The 25,364-nt window shown below is 44.3% G+C and overlaps 1 protein-coding gene across 1 annotated transcript; it reads right to left on the reverse strand.

The window, feature by feature from the left end:
• Positions 1-819: 819 nt before the first annotated feature.
• On the reverse strand, positions 820-17,800 carry Miox (Myo-inositol oxygenase). Its single transcript, XM_077684458.1, has 7 exons — positions 17,509-17,800; positions 14,991-15,108; positions 10,996-11,076; positions 8,875-9,078; positions 6,369-6,548; positions 2,890-3,077; positions 820-1,903 (listed from the first exon to the last, which is right to left on the reverse strand). The coding sequence occupies exons 2-7, from the start codon at positions 15,078-15,080 to the stop codon at positions 1,795-1,797; spliced, it is 852 nt and encodes a 283-aa protein (XP_077540584.1). The 5' UTR covers positions 15,081-15,108; positions 17,509-17,800; the 3' UTR covers positions 820-1,794.
• Positions 17,801-25,364: the final 7,564 nt, after the last annotated feature.

Below are 25,364 nucleotides of genomic sequence, written 5' to 3' on the forward strand. Positions count from 1 at the left end.
GTGAGACAGGACAAATTAACTACCGAGCGAAGATCCTGTAGTTAGAAACGCGGCTGACAAAACATGATTAGTCACGTAATAAAACTTCTGGATGGCTACTTTTGTTAGCTACAAAACATTTTGTCCACTTTTTGTCAGCTGGGCCGGCTATCGATGTGATCTTTGAATTTATTTTGCTGCGGTACTTACGTAAAGACGCAAAAAAAGCCTCAGGGTTCCTTTTTGTAAACTTCTTTCTGTGGCTACTCCCCCTCTTATGTTTGGCGTGGTTCGAAGCACCCGTCTTTCAGTTGTGTGTGTTGCTTACGCGTCTGTATGTGAAAAAAGATTTCGAATGCGCTGTATCCCCCATAAAGTATGAATAAACGTTCAAAGGCTACGCACGTTACAAAAAACACCCAACGTTCCTATTTTTGTTTGATCTTGCCGCAGGTGTCTCAACCGGTATTTTAAATGATGTCTATTTTGAGTAAGGCTGCTGCGGGTAAAAAATAAAAAAAAGACACAACGTGACGCTGAATCACGGCCGTAAGAAAATCTACTAGGTGAGCCCATATGAGAAAAACTTATATGACACAAAACCACCTTCACCCGCCGCGGTGGCTCAGTGGCTAAGGCGTTGCGCTGCTGAGCATGAGGTCGCGGGTTCGCTTCCCGGCCGCGGCGGCCGCTTTTCTGATGGAGGCGAAAAGCTAAAACGCCCGTGTGTACGAGATTTCGGCGCACGATAAAGATCCCCAGGTGGTCAAAATTAATCCGGAGCTTCCCACTACGCCGCGCCTCATCGCCAGCGTTGCGTCGGCGCGTTAAACCCCAGAATCGCAAAAACACCTTTATGGGCTCTTTTATTCCAACCACCAAAATAAGCAAAACAACCCTCAACACTCAAATAAGGAAATATATGCATGACACAGATGAAATTTTTATTACATACTCAAGAATGGAATATACAATGCTTCAACAAAAGTATGAAAATAAGGCTAAAAAATAGAAAGCTAGGACAGCAGTATGAAACCTAGTCAACATGTTTGGAAAAATGTTACAGGTACACGACGGCTGCTCAAGCTAAAAATATTGCTTTTACAGCAATTTAGTTGTACAAAATTCTCCAAAATGGTAATACACAGGACTTTGTCTCGTTATCTGAATGGCTTAAGACGATTTATAGATAGAATTATTCATAAATAAGCGTTCAAACCTCGCGCCAAAAACGCGGCACAGGAACCAAGAGAGAGCAAGATGGGCGGTCGCATTGTCGTCTATCCTTCCCGCATCTTGAATGCCTAAACAAGCATAACAACCAATCCCCGAAAACTCGCCAGTATGGTGCAGAACATCATTCAGTACGTCATGATTACAACCGCTGTGTAAATTGCCCGCACTTTTTGAACATTATGAAACAACCTCTAGGAAATTGACTCTAAACATGCGCATACTTTCCTTGATACCAGAATACACTAATAAAAAATAGGCTGTCCAGACAACTACAAATAGCGAAACAGCGCAACACAGGCCAAGCACCAGAAGAAAAAAGTGACAACCACGAGCGCTGCCGGTCAACTAGTTCGTCCGGGAGCCTGGCATAAATGAGATCAATGCTAAATCTCGGTTGTAAGAATTTATGTCGCAACACGTGGTCGTCTGAATATGTGAGTTGCAGGATTCAGTTAACCAATACAGCAGCCTCGCTGTGCCGGAGGCAAGCACCTAGACTTATGGCGATGAGAGCAAAGCATTATGCTGGTTAGATGAGTTGGTAACAGCACTGCAGTGGATATTTGGATGGTCGTGGTTTCACCATGAGACAACACCGGGGACGTACTTGTCGATGAGTGACTGGTAGTAAGGCTGGATTGCCTCAATGTCTGGAACTTCTTCTGACTTTGAGTAGAGGTCGAATTTGCTGAAAAATAAACAAACAAGGTAGTTGTTGTAACATACGAAGGTTATTTCCCCCAGTTATTTGCCAAACGACGCGGAGATGCGGACATTTCGGAATTGTATTAGTCACCCAGATTACCCGTGTCATCCTACGCACAATTTGATTATTCGAATGAATAAGGAATAAATAAAAATATCTTTATGGAAATATTGGGAGATTTTGGCACAGACCTAATATCGTAATCACCCCGTGACATGTGTGGGAAGTTTGGCCCTCAAGTACTTGTTACATGAACTCTTGTTCAACAAAAATTTAGCTACCAAAGTTGTTGGACGAGATTTGTACACCATGTAACTCAAGGGACACTCATTTTACTCTTTATCCAGCGCGAGAAGCATATCGCAGTTGTTGTATGCCCCTGAAAATCCTTTTAGCACACCCACTCATAGTCATACTTGTTTGCAAACATAATAGACAAGAATGGTGAGAAGGTGTGCACATGACATAATGTTGTCAGATGTGGGCATGTTCTGCTTTGCAGCAGTGATGTTCTTAGCCGAAAGGTGCAGTTCTGCATAAATATGGTAATTATCAGATGCGTGAAAAAAAACTGCCTATTGCTACTACCAACTTGACGATTTTTGGTACAATGACATCAGGAAGTAGAAAACTCATGAGAACATTAGTGACGCAATCTGTTGCCAAGGGCAGCACGGAAGACTCCGCTCTAGTGAAGCTCATTCGCTGCAGTGGCGCTTAACCCAAAAAGGCAAGACCGGTCCTTGAACAGTGAGATTTGATAGCTGTGTAAACTGGACTCCGAAATCAGACGCGAACGGGGAGGGTGACCGTTAGGCTCGCCTCCGAAGGGCGAGATAAACCTTATCCTCTTGACGCTCTGTTGCCCATAGCCCCTCTCGAGGAAGTAAGAGACGCGGCTGCGTTTAACGCTCGCACACAGCCACAAGTCCAAATGCTCCAGAGCACTACGAGAAGAAGCCACCTACTTGAACTCTCTGACCCAGGGTAGCATGCGGAGGTCTTTTTCATCACACAGGTGCATGTAGTCTCCACCTGTGTGCCACGGGTAGAAAGAGTGGAAGCGGATCATGTACATGGCTTCATCCGGAAGAGTGGCGCCGTGGTTCTTGAGCACTTGGTACATGTACTCGTCGTGGCCCCAGGACATGAGGACCTGCGTTCAAGAGCATGCCAAGAAGCTCAACGCATGGTTGCTGCTGCCCCCAACATCGGCGCTCAAATGAACACCGACATGCGGCATAAGAAGCCCGCGAAGCTCGGCGGTTACTGACACGGTCGGTATCCTTAACGTACACGACTTTTGCTGGTGCGACTGCCTATGGTGCGCATATTTCTAATAACTACTAGCGCCCTTCTCTTCAAAAGGCATATTACAATTGTTGGGATTGAAAAATAGAGCAAAAAAACAGTATGCAAGCAAGACGCAACATGGATGCGCTGCCCTCTTGCGTTATAGCGAATTACTTGTCGCGTTTGTTTTTTGTCTTTGTGGCGTCTTGCTCGCGCTAATTCTTTATTTCGAGTAAGGATCAACTAGTCCTGCTGGTCTACTTATGGGTACAGTATAAATTAGTTGGGGTGAGGACGCTTACAAGTACTGGATGCGTGAGCTGTTGGGCTTCATTCGTGCTAGAAGAAAGAAGAAAAGTAAACCAATGTACTTCCACTCAGTATCTTGAAGTGCTTTTACCGATAGAATAATTACGTGGTACTTCTATGATTGGCCATTTTCTACCTAGGTTTAGTGCCTATTTGCTGCCTGAGCCGAAGGACAAACCTTTTACACAAAAACTTCAACATAGTGCTTCAAATTCGTTGCTACTCTCCTTTCTTCTGACGTGTTTGAGGTAGGCCATTTGAGCGAAAGAAGACGGTTGCGGGACTGCGCCAATTACGTCACATTACCTTGTAGACATGGAAGACAGAATACGACAACGAAAAACTTTCTATACTGTCAGCTTTTACCAACAGACGGACAATTAGGCCTTGGAGAAAAGAAGAAGCTGGACCATGCAACTGCAATTGTGAAGTTAGGGCGAGCATCTTAGCTATGATTTATGGAAAAATCTGGAGCGCAATATGAAAACCAAGTGTTTTCCAGTGTTCTTGAAGTCCGAAGTGGGTATTGTCCTCACCCCTACACGAGATGTTTGTGAGCAATGCAATTATTGCACGCGCATCGGAATTGTACTGTGCATTTCAGAACACCGGCTGCTAAAAGCTATGCTATCACTGTAGTATGCAGCACTGAGCAGAATTTGCAAGTGCAGAAACCTGCCGACAGTAAAGAATAATGCCAAAGGCAAGGATAACGAGAAACCATTGACAAGAATTTCTACTGAGCGCTTCTTTTCTTTACGCTGCGCTACTGCTTACAATTCCTTCTCTTGTGGACAGTTGAGGCGTTTTTTTTCGGAATTAGCCGTATCCACCTAACGCGACTTTGAGAAACAAGCGGAAGTTTGTTACCGGACCCAAATGCAACGCCGTCAAAACTATTATTTGATATATTTGATATGTCAGCTAGGGGAAGTTCCTGGCCACAAGTAATTAAAACCTATGCCGTGAATTTGAGCGATATTGGGATTTTGAGATTGAATGTGGCTCATATTGAATTTAAACACCCAATTTGATGCTGAATTCTTATTAAAACTTTATTTAAATTGGTTTCAGCATTGTGCGGTTGAGTTTTGGTAAAAAGGGCATTAAAAACATGCAACAGGACCTCAAGAACAGTAGAAGGATACATGGAGAACAGGTGAGCCCTCTTGGAAACATTAGCTGCTCTTTTCGAATTCTTCCTTAGGATAATTATATCCGGCAGGCCTCAAGGCATTAACGAAGTAAGCAAGCTCTTTATTGCTTTGCCATGAATTTCTAAAATTCTTCACAAGCAGGCTGCTCATATCTTATTCTTCACCTTGATGACGTGATTCGTACTCTCAGAGCGGGGAAGAGGGAGGGGATTTGCCAGGGCTTGTAAGCGGCGGCCGCTTAGTTAAGTATTGATATTGTAAATGTAGGAATACAAAAATTAATATAACCAGAGTTATTTCCTAGAAACGAGAGATACGAAATGAAATCACTGTTTCACATCTTTTCCATTTCGTTCACTTCTTGCGTTCACTACATCGTTGACGCGCGAGGACAGATCGTTCACCGATCTTCTAATTGCCGTCTGAATTCATATTAGGTCAGCCCCGAAACGCACAAAAAACTTCGAAAACACAAGGAAACACTCTGAACACTCAAGCCAAAAGCAAACTCCCATTGGGCAAATGCACTCGGCTCTTTTTGATCCGTGAAACAGCAGAATGTGGCTCATTTTCGATACAAACTACCATCTGCGTACACGTTTTCTGGGTGTTACCTCAACTATTTTCTAGCCACCCTATTTTTAGGGGAAAGTTGCCGAGTTGTTCTTGTCACTTGTCACTGCAAGTTTGTCCGGTTCACTTTCGGTTTCTGGATCTGGTCCATTTCGAAGAAAATGCCGCAATTATCACCCTCATATCACTTCGTTACCTTACGGTGATTACTGGTTTAGTTGTGATCTTCTGGCAGGACTTCAGAACGGGGCACATGATCTGTTGCAAGTAACTATTCTGTGTTTGCAGCTTTTGCGTACCACCTTAGGGCAACCTTTTGTCAAGCTTAATGAGATTCATACACTACTGAAAGCTGGATTACATGTTCCTTCACAACGCGTTTACAGCAAAGTTTTTGCTAAGGTTACGCAAGTGAGGCTACTTGCTCAAGCTAGAGAATTTATCTAAAATTTTGCAGGGGCTACAAACTAGCTCAAAAATGAAATGTACCTAATGCATGCCCACAAAAAGGGACCTGACGTTGAAACGACGCTTCAGTACTCATAGGTTTACGAGAGGGGCATTTATGATGTTTAGAACAATTTTCACTGAAGTTCAAGGGGCGCTATATGTCAAAGCCACAGGTGGTCAGATCTTGAACGATGTTGTTCTGACGGTAAAACATTCCGCAACAGCAATAGGAGCGTATTGAGCAGTTTTAACGCCCACGGGAAAACACCCATGGGGAAAGTTGAAGAAAAGGAAACTCGGTGTGGCGTGAGCCGCCCTTATTTCACATGTTCAAGTGTTGAGCTTCTGGCGATACACTTCGTTCATTAAGCAACATAGCGGGTAGTTAACAAGGCAGCCCCTAAGGTTTTTGCAGCCAGAAATGTACCGTGGCCATTAGCAGTCAGCTAAACGTCATGTCGTGCGCACCTGAAGTTCCTTTTTTTTGCGACGCAACACTGTTTAAACAAAAATGATTAATGCTTCCGCGCTTGATTATTCATTAAAACCAGTTAACTATACTGTTAGGTTGGGTTAAGCTCAATGCTTTCTGCGTCCACTGTTTTTTGCCTCTTGTGCAGCACAGGGCAATATTTAGACTGAAAACCTCAGATGGACAACCGCACCTGTTCAAGCCCGCAGTTGGGAGAATAGATTCCGTGGCGGCTGTTGTATCTGTTGTCTTTCAGGTCAGGGTTCTCCTCGAAGCTGGTCTCTCTGTACACGATGGAGTCCTGGTAAGCACATCCTACAGGAAACGTGTCGCCTACAACCGCCCACTGGGGTTCGCCATAAAAGGCCATCACCTGTTCGAAAGAGGAAGTCACACCCCGTATATTGACCCTTCTCTTTAAAAAAAAAGAGGCATGCCGAAACAATTTTAGGTGAATAAGAGCAACCTAAGAAGAATCTGGATTCAACACTTTAAATACCTACTAGTGAGTCGACATGCGGAAAAAAATAATTACTGTTAAGGAGCACTCACCTCATCACATTGCATGTGACTGGCTAGTTCATGACCCACTCGCTTAAAACGCATCGGGCACGGATAAGCAAGGTTTTGCAAATACATGAAAATGCTCCAAACGGCCTAGTTTGCTTCTTTTAGAAATATATTAATTCTTTACTGAGATAAAAAGAAACAAGAGACGTATTTTGGTTTATTCAGTTCCGGCAAGATGGGGTAGCTGTCTAGCAAGCAAGAGTGTTAGTTTTTTTATTTCTGTACAAAAGTGAGACGTCTCTAAAATAAGCAAACTAGGCCCTTGTGAACAGTGATATGCATTTGTAAAGGTTTTCGTAGTGGTGCACGATGGTTTTGAAGTCTGCGGGCCATGAAGTCCCATATGATTGTTAACAGGTTAGTCGCACTTAAAAGCGCATTTATGTTCGTCGTCGCCAAATCATGTAAAAGGCGCCCTTCAAAGGCAAGGCAACTAAAACCGCAAGTTGTTATCTAATGCTACGGAGGAAGTTTTAGACTTTCTCCTCCTCGGAAACCCCGTTACAACCTTTTTTTTTCTTGTGAAAGATTGCCCTGCGGCGTACGGAAATATGTTCATATATAAAACGCTGCACCCCTAACGCGCAAATATTCAAGAAGAGACCGGTGCTGGGGCCCCCATATCCAGCGCTTTAGATCTGGCGGTCTGCCAGGATGGAGCCTTGTGCCTCGGAAATTTCGCGTTCGGGAGTCTCTAAGTCATCGTTGCAATGTTACTTGGACGAACATTGGGGAAAAACCTCGCGTATTCTGTCGCACTAGAAATAAAGGGGTTTTATATAACGGACAAAAATAAAACTTAGTCAAGGAGCTTCTACAGATTTAAGGTGAACCTTCGTATATTTTCATAAAAAAACAAATACTCAACTTTCTGTCCAGTAGCGCGAAATTATTATTTGTGTCTGAACAAATGATCAACTTTACTTTAATTGTTTTCTCGTTTCTTCTCCGCGCTGCCATTGCTAAACACACTTTGGTTACTTCAATTGTTCAATCGAACCAGGGAGGAGGCTCTTTAGGATAAAGGAGACTGTCCTTTTATCTTTAGGACTTTAGGAGACTCTGAACAGGGCACTTTCACAATGTTAATTTATCATTACTTAAGATTTATTCATACTTCTTTTTATTTTAGCTCCACGGCCACGCTTCAGTTGGCTTTAAAGCTGTAACTCCTAATAATAGACCCTGTTCTTGTAAGCCAATTGCAAAATTGCAAAGTTCAAATTTCTAGTTGCTTCACAACGTATGACTGCTGTTATTGTTCCTCGATATTTACTTCCTCACCAAAGGATACAGCGACCGCATTTCCCCAAATTATGCTCTTTTCTTCTCAAATTGAACATGTTTCATTCTGATCGCTTTAATGTTCAGTGAGAAGCCAACTTTTTGCGTTTTAACGCATCTCCCTAAAGGCGCCAGGATTGACGAAGCGCTAACGCAAAATTTAGGTATTAGGAGGTTAACACTATCGATCGGGCCCTTTTTCTTTCTTGAGATTCTCAGTACAGGACGTCCCCTCACCAGTGTAAACTCTGGGACCTCCTCCTGTAATAATATATGCCATTGTTCTTTCTTGTATGCAAATATTTTTCAATAAAAAACTGAAAACTGAAAAATCTAAAACCGAGAGCAGGTCAACGCTGCACACGACCAACGACACCGCTTTGCCCTTCATAGCACCGTGTAAAGTTCGCTGCACACAGCGAATGTTACCTCGTGGCATGTTAGTACGCAGCCACTTATCAAAATAAAAAGGGTACAAGTTCAGTGACTTTGTCCGAGACAAAAAATAGTGTCAGTGAGATTCCCCACGCAGCGCTTCATGACATGAGGATTACTTACTACATAATTCAAGCGGCAATAAACTTCAGGATGACCGGTGGCATGGCCAGGCTGTGTATGACCAATTAATCGAAATAAGTTAAATAGAAACTATTCTATTTATCCCTCTGTTCAAACAGTACAGTTTGGGCTTGAACAGTGTATGGGCTTCAACATGCCGGCAGCACACCTTTCAAATCATGGAACAGAAACGGCACAGGCCGCAGGAGACGTGTCCTACCCATGGTAGGGTTCTCGAGCTGTGATTTCACGGGCTGACATAAATACCAGCCTTCTAATAGACGTACCTTCCCCAAGTCGTGTATGAGCCCAGTAAGGTGAAACCAGTCCTCTTCGGGGTGTGCTGCACGGATCTTCTCGGCAGTCTGGAAGGCGTGCACAATGTTGGGTATGTCAACGTCAGGATCACTCTCGTCCACAAGGTCGTTGAGCTTCTCCAGCGCTTCCATGATAGGCATACACGCCTTGTCGAACTTGCTCCATTCCGCCATCTATGCCGGCGAGCGTGAACACAAAAGAAGACTTTCAGCAACAAGGACAGACATTAGCTGAAGACATATACAGGTTCCTATGCCATTGTACATGATTGAAAAAAGATGGCAATAACGCTAGGAATTTTACAGCGAACTGTTCAAAAGCCTGTGCCAGAACTAATGTCAAAGTTTGCGTAAATATAAAGAAAACGCATAGCAGCCGATCCAGTGAAGTATTCAAAAAAGCGTGTTCGGTAAATGTCCCAGGTTATATGTCGATCGGCAAACGGTAATGCAGGTGTGTGCGTGTGCGTGTGCGTGTGCGATTGTGCGTGTGTGCGCGTGTGTGCGCGTGCGTGCGTGCGTGCGTGTGTGTGGGTGCGTGTGCGTGTGCGTGTGCGTGTGTGCGCGTGCGCGCGTGTGTGCGCGTGCGTGCGTGCGTGCGTGTGTGTGGGTGCGTGTGCGTGTGCGTGTGCGTGTGCGTGTGCGTGTGTGTGTGTGTGTGTGTGTGTGTGTGCGCGTGCGTGTGCGTGTGTGTGACTAAGGGCTGCTAATGGCTCCGGAGAAATTGTGGTTGGTTGGTTGGGGCTACGTAAGGGTGTCCCCAACCAACCACAAAAATTTTTCCGGAGCCATTACCAGCCAAGTAGGTTGTACAAGACTGAAGCTGACTACTATGTGGTGTACTTGACCACCATCGCATGATGCATGCTAAAGCCCGAAATCCTCATCCAGCTTGGCTGCGCAGTGGTTATAGAAGGTACAACTAAACAAATAAACAGTCACTTTTCTGAGCCGGCATTTAACCAAGAAGTAGCCGTATTTCCGAAGCTGCCAAGAAATCCCGCATGCGCAGTGCTTGTAGATCCGTACGTCAACATCATGCAGCTCAACGGGTATAGCGAAGGCGGCGGGCTATTTTGTGGGCATTTCGTACGCAGCAACACTTGCGTAGCACTCGAAGGTCGTGTCACATGCCTCCAGTACGCAAGTACCAGAACACAATATACGTCTTGCTAAGAAGGACACGATAAGAAACGTTGCGGCAATTGTCAGCGCTCCATCACGTGGTGAGCGGCTCAAGTGCAGGAGCCGGAACGTGCCTATTCAGCCCCAACACACAATATCGGTACACAAGTCCGCTGTTTCATAGCAAGAGTGTCGACACATTTGGTAAAACATGTCACTGAAAGCTAAAACGTGCACAAGACCAATTTCTGGTGCATTATCTCAAAGGTGTGGTTAGATGTGCGTACGAGGAAGCATCACAAAAGCTCAGAACAGGTCAATGCAGTGGCACTCATTTCTGACGAGTGTGTGTTTTTGTGGGCATAACTGCAACCATAAGCTGCCATTATTGGACTTGTTGTTAACACGTAGTTTAAGAGAGGTAGGAACCCCGGAGCTTTTTTGAACACTATCTAAGAAGAGAACAAGTTCCATGTTTTCGTAGCAGCAGAAAGTTTTAAAGACCTCTGTAGTGAGACTTCTGTAAGAGCATTAAATCAATCAACATAATCGCGTGAAATTCAATTTATCATTCCTGCAATTCGCAGAAAGGTTTCGTGATTGTTCTCCGAGAAAAATGGGGTCTAAGATAACGCGGAGGCACTCACTTGAAGTGGATGTCTGTTATCGGCTGCCCTGAGGCCTTTTGCAAACGTAAATATACCTCGTTGCATCGTTTGGGCCCTCTACTACCTTCAAGTGCTATTTGCCGGCACGTAATTACGCAGCGACAGTGCTGCGGGCTGTAGAACGTTACGCGACCGCTTTATCTCGTGTCTTTTTATTCTCATCGCTGGGCTGGTCTCATAAAAATGAAGGAGAGATGAAAACCACAGCAAGGCTTGAGTGTTGCTCAAAATCCACTCCTACTATCCTCTTCTACTGAAAACATGTCTCAATGACACATTACAGCTTGGCGTTACTTACCCGACTTCTGACAAAGTCCACAGTCTGAAAGGTGTGCATATCCTTGTACGTTTTGGCTACCCTCATTTGCAAAGGGTCGTCCTGCATGTAAAAAAAAAACAGAACAATAAATAATTTTCTTGGCAGGAAACGTGGGCTAAGCTCTATAACAACGCTATCACACGGCCAAAAATGAAATTTATTTGTTGAGCCGTGCCTTCTGCTTGTGTGGTTCGAGGCTCTTCTTTTGCTTAAATATTTATTGCCAGTTTTCCACACTAATAATGGTATACCAAAACTAACACAATTCTTCTACGGTTTTTATTTGTTCTCAGAACGCTATTCTAACCACCTCGTCGATTGTTTCTGGAGTAGTGATTGTTCAAGTATTAGCAAGCTGTATTTTTTTTTTAAGGTCCACTGCGGTGCCATTGCCTACTCAGCGAGAGCCGACCGTCTGCTGCATCTTTCCTTTAAGAAAGGGAATCAGTCTTTTGCTGATGTTGAGCCATTCGCTCCCGTGCTCGCGCCCTCTGTGTGTACTCTAATTTTTGCACTCTTCTTTTATTCAGTGCTTCCACTCTAGCAGTGTGCCCACGCGCCCGCTGAGTGGTGGAAGAGGTTGAAAACGCACAGTTGAAACTCTCCATTATTGAAGTTTCAAATGCATGTTATACTCCCATGCAGCAGATAACGGTTGCATATCTATTACTGCAAATAACTATAAACGTTAACTCAAAGCAATGCAGTACGCGGGAATAGGGACATACGAGCAAAATAGGTACATAAGGGGCTATAATGGTAAAAAATATGTTCAATCTGAAAGCTATTCATAAATAAGCAATATGGTATTTTCTACGAGATTATGAGCCCAACGTATATTCTTTTCTCGTATTGAAAATGTTAAGAAAAGGACCCGTGATCCTAACAAGAGCTTGGAAAGTGAATAACTGTGATTATTGTGTGCTTTGACTGCCCTCTTATGCATACACGCTATCCCTTTACAGTTTTTTGATGAGGTTCGATCTACTACCTCTCACAAACAAGCACACAAGGTACCTGCGCCACGACGAGACTGATCGAGACACATTTACTTGGCACTTGATCTCGAGAGCCTTATTTACTTGGAGATATAGGCATTATCCTTTTAGCCTCATATCTCGCACTTGTTTTGCGGGCCGGTAAGTTCCATCTCCACGTGCCAAAGCACTTCGGCGACTTGACCTCCAGCAAGCAGTTTTGAGACACTAAGCCTTTCCGGTTACCGTTAGTCTGTGGCTGCTGCGTGTAGCATTAGGTGCAAAGAATATCAATAAGGAGTTCATTCTTTAGTTGGTAGCAGATCATACTAAAAATGTTTTGAGTGCTCAGCAAGTTGGTTTAAGGTTAAATTCTAAAATATCGTGTTTTTGTGCCGTAGGAGTTTACGAAACCAAGGAGGGGTCGTCCGGTTGCGCTCTCTCACGTTACCCGTCAACAGTTTATCGATCTGAATGCGTCTACTTTTTCTATGGAAGTAGGTTATCTTATCAACTTTTCTGAGGCATAGTTTTTCTCAGAAGGTAGAGTTTGAGGAGGTCAGATCAAAACACAAATCAAACGCGATCAAGAAAGCTCATTATTTTTTCAGGATTGTATTAGGAGCAGTGTGCTGAAACACCAAAAGAATGGGACGAATATATCTCGTGAATGTATGAGACCTTGCATGGCAGATCTGAAGATATTTTAAGACAAAAAGCCTCGCATAAGGTATGGTTGCCATCAACTATATTAAAAGCATCAGATTTGTTGTTGCGCAATTTTGTTTACAAAAAGAACGATGGGTAGAAATTCTGGATAACTGTAATAAAGAAACGGTTGCAGTAGGCATATTACGTAGCGGCAGAGAAATGAAACAGACGATGGTGAAGGGTAATGAGCAATCTATTTACACTATTCACATGTTGGCCAAAAAAGAGCCAACGCTGGCTTCGCGCCTCACGCAGAGTTTTCCTCTTCTGTGAAGTTGGGATCACGAAACTATGTTCCACGCGCGTGATGGTGGTTTTTTGACAAAATTAAGGCTGGTGCGCTACTTTGTGGCAAACGTCAGCTTGTATAAAGGGCAGGGTGCCACTTGAGTCGATGCATTTTTAGGAGGGGCGGAAGGGTACAAGGGTTCACTGAACACGTAAACCGATTTGTTTCACTTGTATGCATTTACTGCCTCTAAGTTCAATTTATAAAAAAAATATTAATCTGAAACGCTGTAGAGATATGAATATGATATATATCTCAAGTTTTGCAACGTCAAGAGCGCAAGCAAGAAACCTCATGTACTGCGGGCGCTCACGTATATACTGTCAAAACATTTCCAGGGACCATTAGGAGCTGAGGCAACTGCGGCAACACGTGCTCTTCCTTTAATGTTCATACCTGGTGCCCGACTGTTGCTAACAAGATCTTTTACCCGACTGCGTGTTAACTTTTTATCAGGTGGCTCTTTGCAACAGGCCCGGGACACAATACATTAAATTTCGGTTGATGACCTAATGCTGGCATCCAGATTTCTCCACAGTGATTTTGTTTTTGACTGTAGTGAGTTTTTTGGTCTCGTTACTGTCCTAATTTCTCGGCGACATCTTTGATGCTACAGCGAGAAGCAAAATTTAAGAAACTCAGCGAAACGAGAGTTTCGGCTTGCAAGCGCGCCGCACACTCGTCGGCAATCTGAGGTCATACACATGTTGTTGGCACACGATATCGTCTATAAAGAAACCGGGCCAATCCCGCGCCGCTTTCATCCGGTAGAGGACTGCCTTCGTGAGATACCATGCAGTCGCGCACGACAGGCGTAATGCGATAAAGTGAGAGTGGGTGCGGGTAGCGAGAACTAATATTTTGATAATGTCGTCGGGACATCATATTTCTCAAGGTGGTTGAACTTTCCACTAAGTTCTTTGGTCTTCTTCGTACTGCAGCGCTCCTAGATAAAAAGCTTAGCGCCTTTGTTGGCACCGTTGGCGTGTTGTTAAACAGAGTACAGTTAGATGGACTTGAACTGATACGGTGCGATGCCGAACAAGTCAGTTATGCTTTGATATTTATGATAGTGTTCCGGACACTGGGCATTATTTTTTTTCAATTGATCATACAATTAATCAAAAATCATTTCGGATCTGAACAGTGTCAGCTTTCGTTTGTTTGCTAAGCGACAGCGTTCGTTATTTACGAGGTAGGATAATGAAACCACAGTTATTTTTGTGTTTGATCGCATGGTTTATCGCAACGGCGGGCTTCTTACTTATGTAGCACCGAAATTTATTTTATAGCAGTCTAGAACACGATTTCATATAAACGATTTCTTCCCAATCCACTCCATTTTTTACCAGCCAAGGCTTTATTCGAAGGATTTTTATTCGTAGTGGAGAAACCGCTAGTGTTTAAGCAACTAACACATGGGCCATTCAAGTGCCCTTTTCTCGAAGCAAAATCGGAAGTTCCCACAGTTAATGTGGTGTCATTATTACGATATTTCTTCCTGCAAAATGAACAAGGCCTCTGAAGCGTGCGAAGAGTAAGGTAATGCAATTATATTGGGCATACCGAGAACTTTGCCACTGGAAAACTAGCAAAAAAGTCGAATTGAAATACTCAAATTACTAAAAAGGGTAAACAGAATGTTAACACTATATTAAGAGAAAATAGTTATATGTACATGTCATGTGCCCGCTGAAGTTTGTTATAAGAGCAAAGTAAGAAAAAAATGAAACTTCTGTCACAGGGTTCGTTCGCAGTAGAAGTTTATCTTGTAGATTTGTAAGGCCAGATCGGCATTGTTGTCTCCTTAAGGCAGTGTGTCATTATGGTATATGAAAGTGTTGAAAGACAGACCTGCTCTGCGACACGTGGGGCAAGCATTCAAAAGGGGGGGGGGATGCAACATATTTACTTTTGGTCTAAACAAAAGAATTCTATGGCGTATAAAATAAGAATAGTCAGGCATAGCAGGGGTGCTTGCCTAAAATACGTCTTACCGAGTTATTATTGTATATCCTGAAGTCTTTCATTTCCTTGGACTCTGGCCTGTAGAGCTCCGATGGGTCGAGGATCGGAACGACTCTCATCTTCGCTGCACTGGGATTGCGGATTTACCTGAGTGCAACAAATAGAAGGAAAAACAGATGACTACAAGTGAATGAACACTTGTTAGCGGATGCGAAAGCAAGTGATGCCACAATTAGATACATGTTATTCTTGCGATGGTTACGCTAGACGAACAAAGTGTGTGGATATACTTGAAGAGAGACGTCAAAACAAAACATAAATTTAAAGCCTTTCATCAATACAGGCCATATACGGGCGAGTTTGGCACGGGTACATTATGGTGCTTAAATGCAACTAACCAGTTCATGATAATCATTCGAAAGTGGCCATTTCTTGTTTATTTTTATCTGTGCGGTTCATTTGTTGCAGATGGTATGTGACACTGCATTTTAGGGAACTACCCTTCTGCTATATTCGTGTAGAATATTTTCAACCACTGCTCTAAAAAAACCCAACATTGAACAACATGCAAATCTTTTTGTTCTGTACCTGACGCTCGCTGTACAAGGAGTAAAGAATGTGACTTCCGAAACAACATGACCTCAATTCAAATTTTTTTCTTTTCCTCTTTATAGGCCATACACACCTCTATATCACAAGGGTAAGGACCGTGTGTACTTTTAAATGGTAATTTTACGCGAGATATGGTTTTATTTCTGGCCATTCAAGTGAAGTCAAGTCAAAAGATAGGGTTGAGTACATGTTTAGGATATACAAGATAGCGATAGTTATATTTGTTTGCTCAGGCTCGCATTTTTGTGTTCACTCTTTATCAATGGCTGGCTGTGGAACAATTGATAAATAAATATCTAATTTCTTTCGGTACATCACGTCACTAAGCAAGTAAACAGAATCTGCTGATTTGCAAAGGAGCGACAAATATTAGTACGAAGCTCTTTTTTGTTGACAAAACAACGAATCACAAGCGATATCTTTTGTTACATCGTGAATACCACGCTACTGTGACTACATGTAACTCCAAAGCTGGGCCAGGGGCAGCCCAGCTTATCAATGCTTCTTGGAGCGAAGGAAAGAGAGAAGTCATTGATAACACCCTTAATCACAGTCTGTTGGTTTACATAAATCGCTTCTCCGCCGTCGAGGAAGCTTATGTACGCGCCACGGCAGCACTTACCTATTTATTGTTATACCTGGTATATCGCTATACACCGAAAAAAGAATCATCAAGCAACGTCATCTTTACTAAATGTGCATATCTAGGCACAGGGACCATGTGCAGAGCTTTCAAAAGCGCTTGAATAAAAGTGGCCTAGATGCGCATAGCAAGCACAGAAGCATTCTGGAAAGACGCATACGTTTTTAAACACTGCAACGTTTTATGTTCGGGCTATCTAAGCTTATTACATGAAAAAGAACCTTAATCTGCTTAATTCATACAGGTTTTGCCACCTGCAAACGGCTACATCCCTGCTTTTAAACTGGCTTACGCCGCGTCTGAGAGTATCAAATGCTACATTATATCTGTCAATTTTCGCCGTCTTCCTTCATATCAGTTGGCTGGTGTAAAGAATATATTGTAGTTGCCATTTGTGAAATTGTAAGGATTGGCAGCAATACATTTGAAAGCTTAGGGGAAATGCTCACTAGAGAGTGCGGCGTGTTTATTTTAAATCTAACAATGCCGAAGTGCTACAGCCCACTTGCTAAACCAATAAAACGGGCTTATTTTGCGAACAATGCGGGCGGGATGCACAGAAACGTCGAACTTTTCTCGCTTCAAGCTACATGAATTAAGATTGCCATAACACAAGTCAGATATGTTTCTGAAGATCAAAGTAATTTTTTGTACACCAACGAAGCACACTTTGTGTGAATTCAAGAACGCTGAAGATTTTTAGCGGAGCCAATCATGTGTAACTCTACAGCAAGGAAGAAATCTTCACACAGATGTCAAGCAGAAGCGGAACCACGGGCGTCAGCCACGGGCGTCAAGTCTCCTCATAGACTTTAAAAAACATAGACAGGCATAACAACGATCTTGAGCCGGTGCTCATTGAGGAGCTCCGCTAACGATCTCTTGTCGGTTCTACGTGCCCAACAAGCTAATATGCACGTGCGAATTTGTTTGGAGACACTTTGCTCTTAAGGAGACAGGCGTGTTTTCGGAACAGAGGTTTTGTAACTGAAATGTGGTCTGGATCCCAGAAAGTGCAATATTTTATGTCGCAGCCCACGTGGAAGACCGCAGAAGACTGGCAGCATGTTGAATCAGTCACCTACGGAAGCTTTGTTTACCACATTTTTGTCTTAGATTACTTCAACATACATATTCTAATCTGCTGCCACAGCTCTTGATAACATGGAGACAATACGTGTTATAATCGGAGGTCCGTTGCCCGAGGATGGCGGCTAACGTTACGGTTATAAATTCTGTAGCGGTACGTATACCCTTCTGTACAAAAAAGCAACGCTTATGACAGCACTTACAAATTGCGAGGGGTACGTTGGTTCTTCGGCTTTCCCTGTTTTCTAGGTGTTCTTTCTCTGGCAAGTAAGCCGTCGTTGTGTGAGACTGAATGCCCAGCTAGCAGTTTTAACCTGGCTCTCGAGGAGCTGCGATGGCTGCTGGGACTTGCTGACGACATTGTTAAAAGAGAACGAGGGGACGTCAACACTGGTCACATGGCAGGTCTCCCTCGGTGACGACACCTCAAGCCTCGCGGATGAAGCACCCTAAGCAGCAAACAGTGACGCGAAGAAAACCTGCTGGGCGGAACGATTGTTTTCGTGATACCGGATCTGAGATTTGTTAAGCACTCTTAGGAGGAGACAGCGTCATTGCTCTCGGTGGTGGTTTCTCGAGCACGGCTTTTTTTGATAGAGGTATCACGATAGGGTAGATAGGGAGTGGGAAAGGCGGTTGTTTGACGCGTCTGGTGACTAAGGCACGCTCTTTTCTGCCGACTGCCGCCGTCTCACTATCCACGTGGCGGCACTGATTGCACGCAGTCCGGATAAGACACTCTTTCTCTTTTTATTCTGCCCAGATCTTGTTCCTGTGAATGTCAACTCTCGACGCCGCCCCGCTGATCTGTGCCCTCTGTCTTGGCACTCACTTCACGGGGAATACACGCACTCGTGATTATGCGCGTGCATTTTGTGCGTGCGCACGCAGCGCCCGTGATACTGGCGCAGTGCCACAAAAATGTTCTTGGACGTTTTTTGCAGGAGGGGAGCGTAATGGGCGGTAATGTTGAGCTTAGCGCTAGGAAGTCACGAGGAAGTTGAGCCGTGCGAATGAGAAGTGCAGCAGTTTGTTTGATTGGGCACACGTTTACGCGCTCAGTGGTTTGCCGCATAAATGGTGATTGCTTTCCAGGGTGTAACCACATTTGAATAATGTTGTTGCAGTTTCTTCCTCCCATGTCAACCTGAATGCAAGACGCCTAATTGTTTCTGCCACGAGGCTTGTTGCCTTATATTGTCTCCTGGTGTGTAAATAACGAGTACTTTTTACTTTTCGATTGTTTCGCAATTATAAAGACGAACACTTCAGACAAACTAAGCTTAATCATTCACGCATGCATCGATACTTTATCTTGCGGACTTTAGGCGCTATCGCCCACTTCAGCAAAAAGAAAGTATTAAAAAGTTTGCATTTTACGAAGGTTATTCATCTTAACTTAGCACCTCTCTGGGCTCTAAAGGTAACTGTATTGGGAAAAAAGGCGCCCGCTCAGGATTAAGAAAAGACATTTCGTATAGAAACGTATGAACGAAGAAAAGCACGATAATTTCTAGTAGAGTTTTTTTTTGTTTGACGAGACAGTCACTTGTTTCAACCGAAAGGACTTAAAGAGATGCAACGCTATTTACTCCGCGCCCATACGCTAATTGCCACAAAAGCGCTTTCAGTCATCAGAACTGTAATCGGTACAGTTGACTCATTGACTGCTCAAGAGTCCCATTGGGGCATTACATGAGGGATGGGCATGAAATGGCACTTGAGAGTAGAGTAACAGCAACATGATCACGGAAACAGACGATGTGCAGTAATTATGGAGGCACTTCTATATGAGGGGTGGCCATGACACGGTTCTAGAGGGTAGGGTTACAGCAACATAGTGACAACAACAGAAGGGGTACACTAATCATGGTGGTACTTCTTCAATGGCATGCTTGAAACGCTATGGCCACTGATTGTAGTAACTGCAGCAGGTAGGTAATTCCAGTATCGAGATGTGCCGATGAAAAATGACGGTTGGAAGGTATTAGCATGCGCACGATAGACTGCATTGGTGTGAAATGTCTTATTTGTTGGAACGAGCATTGGTTACATCAGAAACAAAATTATACACATAAAACTGCTGCCTCCAAAAATTAACTGAAACCTGGTGACAGTTGTCCCGCACAGGGCTTGAAAAGTTAACAAAACCGCCCCGATACTATAGGAGGAGCTACTGCTTCGGCCATTGCGTTGCCTTGCTTCCTAGACTGCTGCGTTGAGGTATCGTGCCCGTGAGTAGGCTTCTTTAAATGGTGTAATGTATAAGAGGGAATTATTTGCAGGAAGTTGTGTTGTTCTACAGTATTCTGACATGAATTTTGCCGAACCCATGGTGACCGTTACGAATTTGCGAGGGCAGTGGTTCTCGCCCATGAGTGTGCCGAGCACCCCTTGCGGGCTCGCAAAAGCGATGGCAGGCCATATGAGGAGCTATGTTGATCCACCTAATATTGTCAAACAATTTGCACTTGCAATTAAAATCGTGCGCGAACTAATTCAAGGATCCCCTTTGTTTCTCACGTTCTACTTTTGCGGGTGAAATTGTCTAATAATTTGGTCCTGCAGTTAAAAGTCACCCAAACACCTGTATGCTGCCTTTTCCTTGCATAGCCTGCGTGTTGCGCAAAAAGCCAACGTTAAGACATCTGCTACGGGGAGAAATTCAACGTACAAGTCATGCAGCAGAGCCACCTTTTAAGTGCAGAGCACTTTACGCGCTAGCCTTGTTGTCGTAGCTCGCTCGCTGGACCCAAGTAGAGCAACAGGGCGCCCCGTGGTAACGCTGTCGTTCGCGGCGTACCCCAGAGGCTTAGAAAGCCCAGCAGTTTATATAGTCATAAGCGTTCGAAACTCGTGAACCGCTCGCGCTTGTCCTACATTTCCCCGTTGTTTAGCGCAAGGAAAACTATAGGTACATGTGAGGTAAAACATACGTAATAATAAAATATTCCCAGTAACGCCCTACTTGCGTCGCGCAGAGAAACATCCGGCTACGGTGATAAGGCACAGCGGCAACTTCCGGTGCCATTCTTAAGTTGTCGCCGAGTATAGTAGAGAATTCCCTGAATTTCTGCAGATTTCTTCACATCTGTGCATGGCCGTGCATGCGGTAGGATACCGGGGATGTACGCAAGGTGACACACAGCGAGATGCACCTGTGGCCGGAACAGTCATAGAGAGAAACTCGGAAAAAAAATTCTTCGGTGCACTTAAGTCTGCTTACGTACTTGGAAGGTGAAAGCCGGGTCAAATACCACTATTAACTACTTCTTTGCTGCGCGTGTTATTAGCTTCTTTTTGTTTGTTATCCTTTCTAAGTTAGTCGTCACAAATGACTTCGACCGGCTTCTTCTTTGCAACAGGGTATTTGCATGTGTGTCTTCGCTTTCTTTTCTTAGGTTTGCGGCGCTAATTACGTCTTTGAGCAATATTACCGGTCCGACAAACAACACTTTCCTCACCCTCACCCTGCACTCTCCAAGAAAGAAGAGTCGCTGCTCCGCAGACTACAAACTAATACCTTTCCTCACCCAGTTCGCCTGCGTAGTATATTTTCAAATCAACACTCAGCTGAATGCCAATTTTGTTCACCACCCGGAACTCTACCTCATATTATAATAGTGTGGGCGCAATCCAAACTTCCCCGTCTCCGATCGCCTCTTCCCACCCCTGAGCTGTGGGAGAACCTGGTGACCAGAGGCCATCTGGTTGTACAGCAACTTCTGGCATCCAGAGTGAAGGCTTTCTGCTGACCTCATGGATTCTCGGACTAGGGAACCACTCCCATTTCAGAAAGCTCAAATAAACGTCTCTCTCTCTCTCTCTCTCTCTCTCTCTCTCTCTCTCTCTCTCTCTCTCTCTCTCTCTCTCTCTGTCTGTGAGCACGCTCGCACGCGCCACGGCATACATGGAATCTGACTTCTTCACGACTGCTGGGCACCTGTTCTACTCACGGGCCGTAACGTTCAGGTGTCAAGCGGTACGCACTGCGGTATAACTTTTACGTTTCGAATTCATAGTTCTGCGAATTTTTTGAAGCGAGCACATCGCCCCTGAAACCTCCCGATTCCTGGCTAATTTCCCAAGTGGCCATGTTCTAAGAGGAACAACAACAACCGCCTTTGTTCCAGCGCGCGTAATGTGTGGCGATAGCACAGTACGTGGGGCATCATGCTGCTACTTTGAAGCCCCTGGCTCAACTCCCATTGTATAACTCTTGTATATATTTACTTTTTATCATGGCAGCCATTTTCTTTACTGGACGACAACAACGATGCTTTTTCCAAGGGGCAATGAAGGCGCTCGCCTTAAAAGTTGTTCGCATAATATCCTGTTAATAGCTGTCACCGTAAAATACTGGAAGCGAAATGGTACGACTGTAGTCGTACAAACTAATGCAAAGAAAAAGCAAAATTAGTTTGCCCTAGCAGCGGTTTAATTGTGGTGTTATGATAAGAACAGAAAAGAACGACTGGCATTTCCAGCGCTTTCCGGGACAAGCACTTCTGTGTCTCCTAGTGCTTTTAGGCACACATTTGGGGTGTTTTGAACACCCAGCGGTGCACGAAAACACATATAGTACTTTCTTCTTTGACGCGAACGAATAGCAGAGTGACGAGATTCCACATTTTTGCTGGGAAGATGGACTGATATTGAAGATAACGCACTACCAACAACAAAATCATAAGTTGGACTTGCAGCCGCAAGCGTGGTTTGGTGACGCAGGAAAAAAGATGTCCGTGTTGTTGCAGAGTACATCGAAGGGGCTCCGGATGTCTAAGTAACAAAGCCTTCCAGTTCGGCAAGTCTAACATTCCAGGGGCAGCAGCTGGGCTTAACGCAACAGTTTGAGCGGCTACTTGCTGGGAAGGCGACTCGACCTTGTCTTCAGCCCTCGTGCTCGAGAGGGCCCCTCCACAGGCCGGAGAACGATAAAAAGTACGCGGTGATCGCCGGCCTTTCTTTATTCATCTAGTTCTGCCTATGTGCGCAGCGGTGGTGATATATGGCGGATGCGACGCCTCATGAGCACTTCGTAGGGGCATGACCGTGCCGTCTGAAGCAGACGGTGAGATAGTATGAGAGCTTTTCAGACACGGCCAATCGAGTCATTATTTACTAATATCGCGCCACAGCCGACGCCACAATGCGTCTAGGCCTTATCGGGGGCGAAGTGCTGATGTGAGTGAAGGCAGCCACACGCGCCTAAGCTGCATGCTATCATCGGCTTTTGCAAGGCAGTACGGCGGGACGCCACGTAACCCCTGTTTTTCAAATAATTCCGGTAAGGAGAGCGTATATAACTGCTCACTTGCGGCAAACATAGGGCCTTCGGTCAGCCATCGTAGGTTTGATCGGTCTGGGCTTTGCAAGGTTGCAGCTTGCCGCAAACTTTACCAAGCCAGGGTAGGTTTTTCGTGAGACCCGCCTAATAGCAGTATGTGGCAAATAATTGTAACAATATTGCAAGGATACAACCCGCTTGGTGAGAACAATCTTAGAGACGACATTCGCATAGCCTGTGTTAATTGTGCAAACTTAACGAATTGGTTGTGCAATTATACGCGGGAACACTCTCCCGTCGCCGCTTGCGCTGATTATTAATGTCTGGTCTGGCTGTTATTCACAGTCAGTTTTATCCAACCCAATAAACAGGCAATTCAGCGACTGTGTTTGAAAAGGCGGAAATAGCTACTTTATATCTGAACGCGCTATTAGAAAAACAAGTGGGACCTCATTTCATATGCGGGTTATGCTACAACACAAATTTATTTCGTGACTTCAGTTTCAAATTGATAATTGAATGCTTATCCCAGTGTCGGACTACACCATCAGTTGGATTATTAAATACTACCAGGTGTGATCAACTCTCGTTAGGGTTGAACCAATGAAGGTACGAATTCAATTTCGAAAGAACCTCGAATTTATACTCTGAGGTGAGGTTGAAGGGAGTTCAGAAGCTTCAACGTGATGAGTGAATGACTTTGAAAGTTTATACCTCTCTGCCAGCCGACCTTTACGGTTGAGTTAAATTCTAATTGGAACAGAAGTTCCAGGGAGGTTCAAGACAAAAGGTCCGAATTCTGCTGCATACCCTAGCCTTCATCACCTTTTCCCCCGCGTCAAGCAATAACAGATCTTCGAAGCAAACACTTTACAATATTTGGGCTTTTGTGCTGCAAGTTTTTTCATGTTATCCGAAAATGATTTCACTAACTATTCATTTGAAGCTTTAGCGGGCGTGCCTTGACGTTATATACCTGTACTTTTTTTAGTTGGTTCACTGTGACAATGGCTTTTGTTTGAGCGTGATGTTTTCTTTTTATACAGGTCTCCTTACGAACGTTTTAGAACAACTCAGAATGAAACAAGCGCAGGAATAAAGACGCATAAAAGATGTTAGAAGTGTGCTATTTCACTAACCGGTATCACTTTGCGGTCACGAAAGTGACACTGAGCCACAATACAGAAAAGAGACGTTCTAAGCAAGCGTTCTTAATTATAAAAACGATCCTTTCAACCGCATTGATTAACTCATTCTTATGTACTTTAAATGTGTTTTTCGTAATTTAGTTGGAAGCTGGTTCCAACAGTTCTTTGTAATACAAATGTTTTCTTATATGGAGATAATAAAATGCCCTCGTAGCATTTTTTTGCAGGGATGCAACGAGTGTTTGCTGCTCAGTGTTACATCTGTGCCCAAGCAATGATTAACCGCTGAACAATTCCATGTGTTCGGTCAATCTGTGCAGGGGCCTTATGAATTAAAATAATGCTGCCTAAGTTGTTGAGCCCTCGACAATATTGCTTCGGCTTCTTTCCGTGGAAATGCAAAAAAAAATTGCAGTTACAGCGCAACAAGTAGGTGAAAAAATGAACTGCAGAGGGGTTTATTGGAAGGAAGACAGAGTCCGCTAGAGAGGGATCAAGAGGCAAAACCGTCCTAGATGAACCAGCCAGAGGATTCGACTCGAGCCGCGCGATGACGCACCGATGATGACAGCCGTTGATCCGTGCTACATGCTCATTCGGGGATTGACCGGTCGGTGAAGAGGAATTGGACGGCGAGAGCAATTCAAGCATGATTGATTGATTGATTGATTGTGGGGTTTAACGCGCCGACGCAACGCCGGCGATGAGGCGCGCCGTAGTGGAGGGCTCCGGATTAATTTTGACCACCTGGGGATCTTTATCGTGCGTCGAAATCTCGTACACACGGGCGTTTTTGCTTTTCGCCTCCATCAGAAAAGCGGCCGCCGCGGCCGGGAATCGAACCCGCGACCTCGTGCTCAGCAGCGCAACGCCTTAGCCACTGAGCCACCGCGGCGGGTAGCAATTCAAGCAATCTCCATTACAGAACTAACAATATTGTCCTGCACTAGAAAACACAGCCAAGTCCCAAGCTATATTTCCGTCTAAGGTAAATCGAACTAGTAATTACAGTTCTTTTAAATCACTATTCGCTACGCTGCATGTTGAATACATTGGTAGCTTTTCCGCACTTGAGGTGATATTCTCAGGAACCTACTAGAACACATTAAAAAAGGTATTATTTTTGATCACAGCAAGGCTTTATCTTGAATACCAAGGGAACGAAGTGAACTTGCAAGAAATATCAAGTTTTTTTTTTAACTAGCGCTACTCGATGGCTTTAACTAGGTACTCGATGGCGTTCAACTCGCTGCGGTTTGGTAAGGAGTTTATAGCGTGATCTTGAATACAAAGCATATATTTAATACGTACACTACATGTTCGACAGAATTAGAAAAGTATTCCAGCCTCTCTCAGTAGCTGATTGTGAATTTTACGCCATATCACGTAAAAGCTATGCATGTCTGGGATAATGCAGGCAGCGGGAAGCGCTAGGTGACCGAAAACCATCCATACTTTAAAAGTCAGCAAACAGCAGTTTTCGCCACGCTTGCATGGAGTGGGGTATTGGGGGTAGCGGGGTAAGAGCTTGTTTGTAGTCGTCGGAATATTGTAGCTTCGGTTCTGGAAAGGTGTGGGTGGTGTGATGGGTACTTTTGGCGCCTATGCCGGTAGTGGGCGAGTA

Source organism: Haemaphysalis longicornis, unplaced genomic scaffold (genome assembly GCF_048455015.1).
Source record: "Haemaphysalis longicornis isolate Haplotype H1 unplaced genomic scaffold, Haemaphysalis longicornis Haplotype H1 scaffold_9, whole genome shotgun sequence".
NCBI lineage: Eukaryota > Metazoa > Arthropoda > Arachnida > Ixodida > Ixodidae > Haemaphysalis > Haemaphysalis longicornis.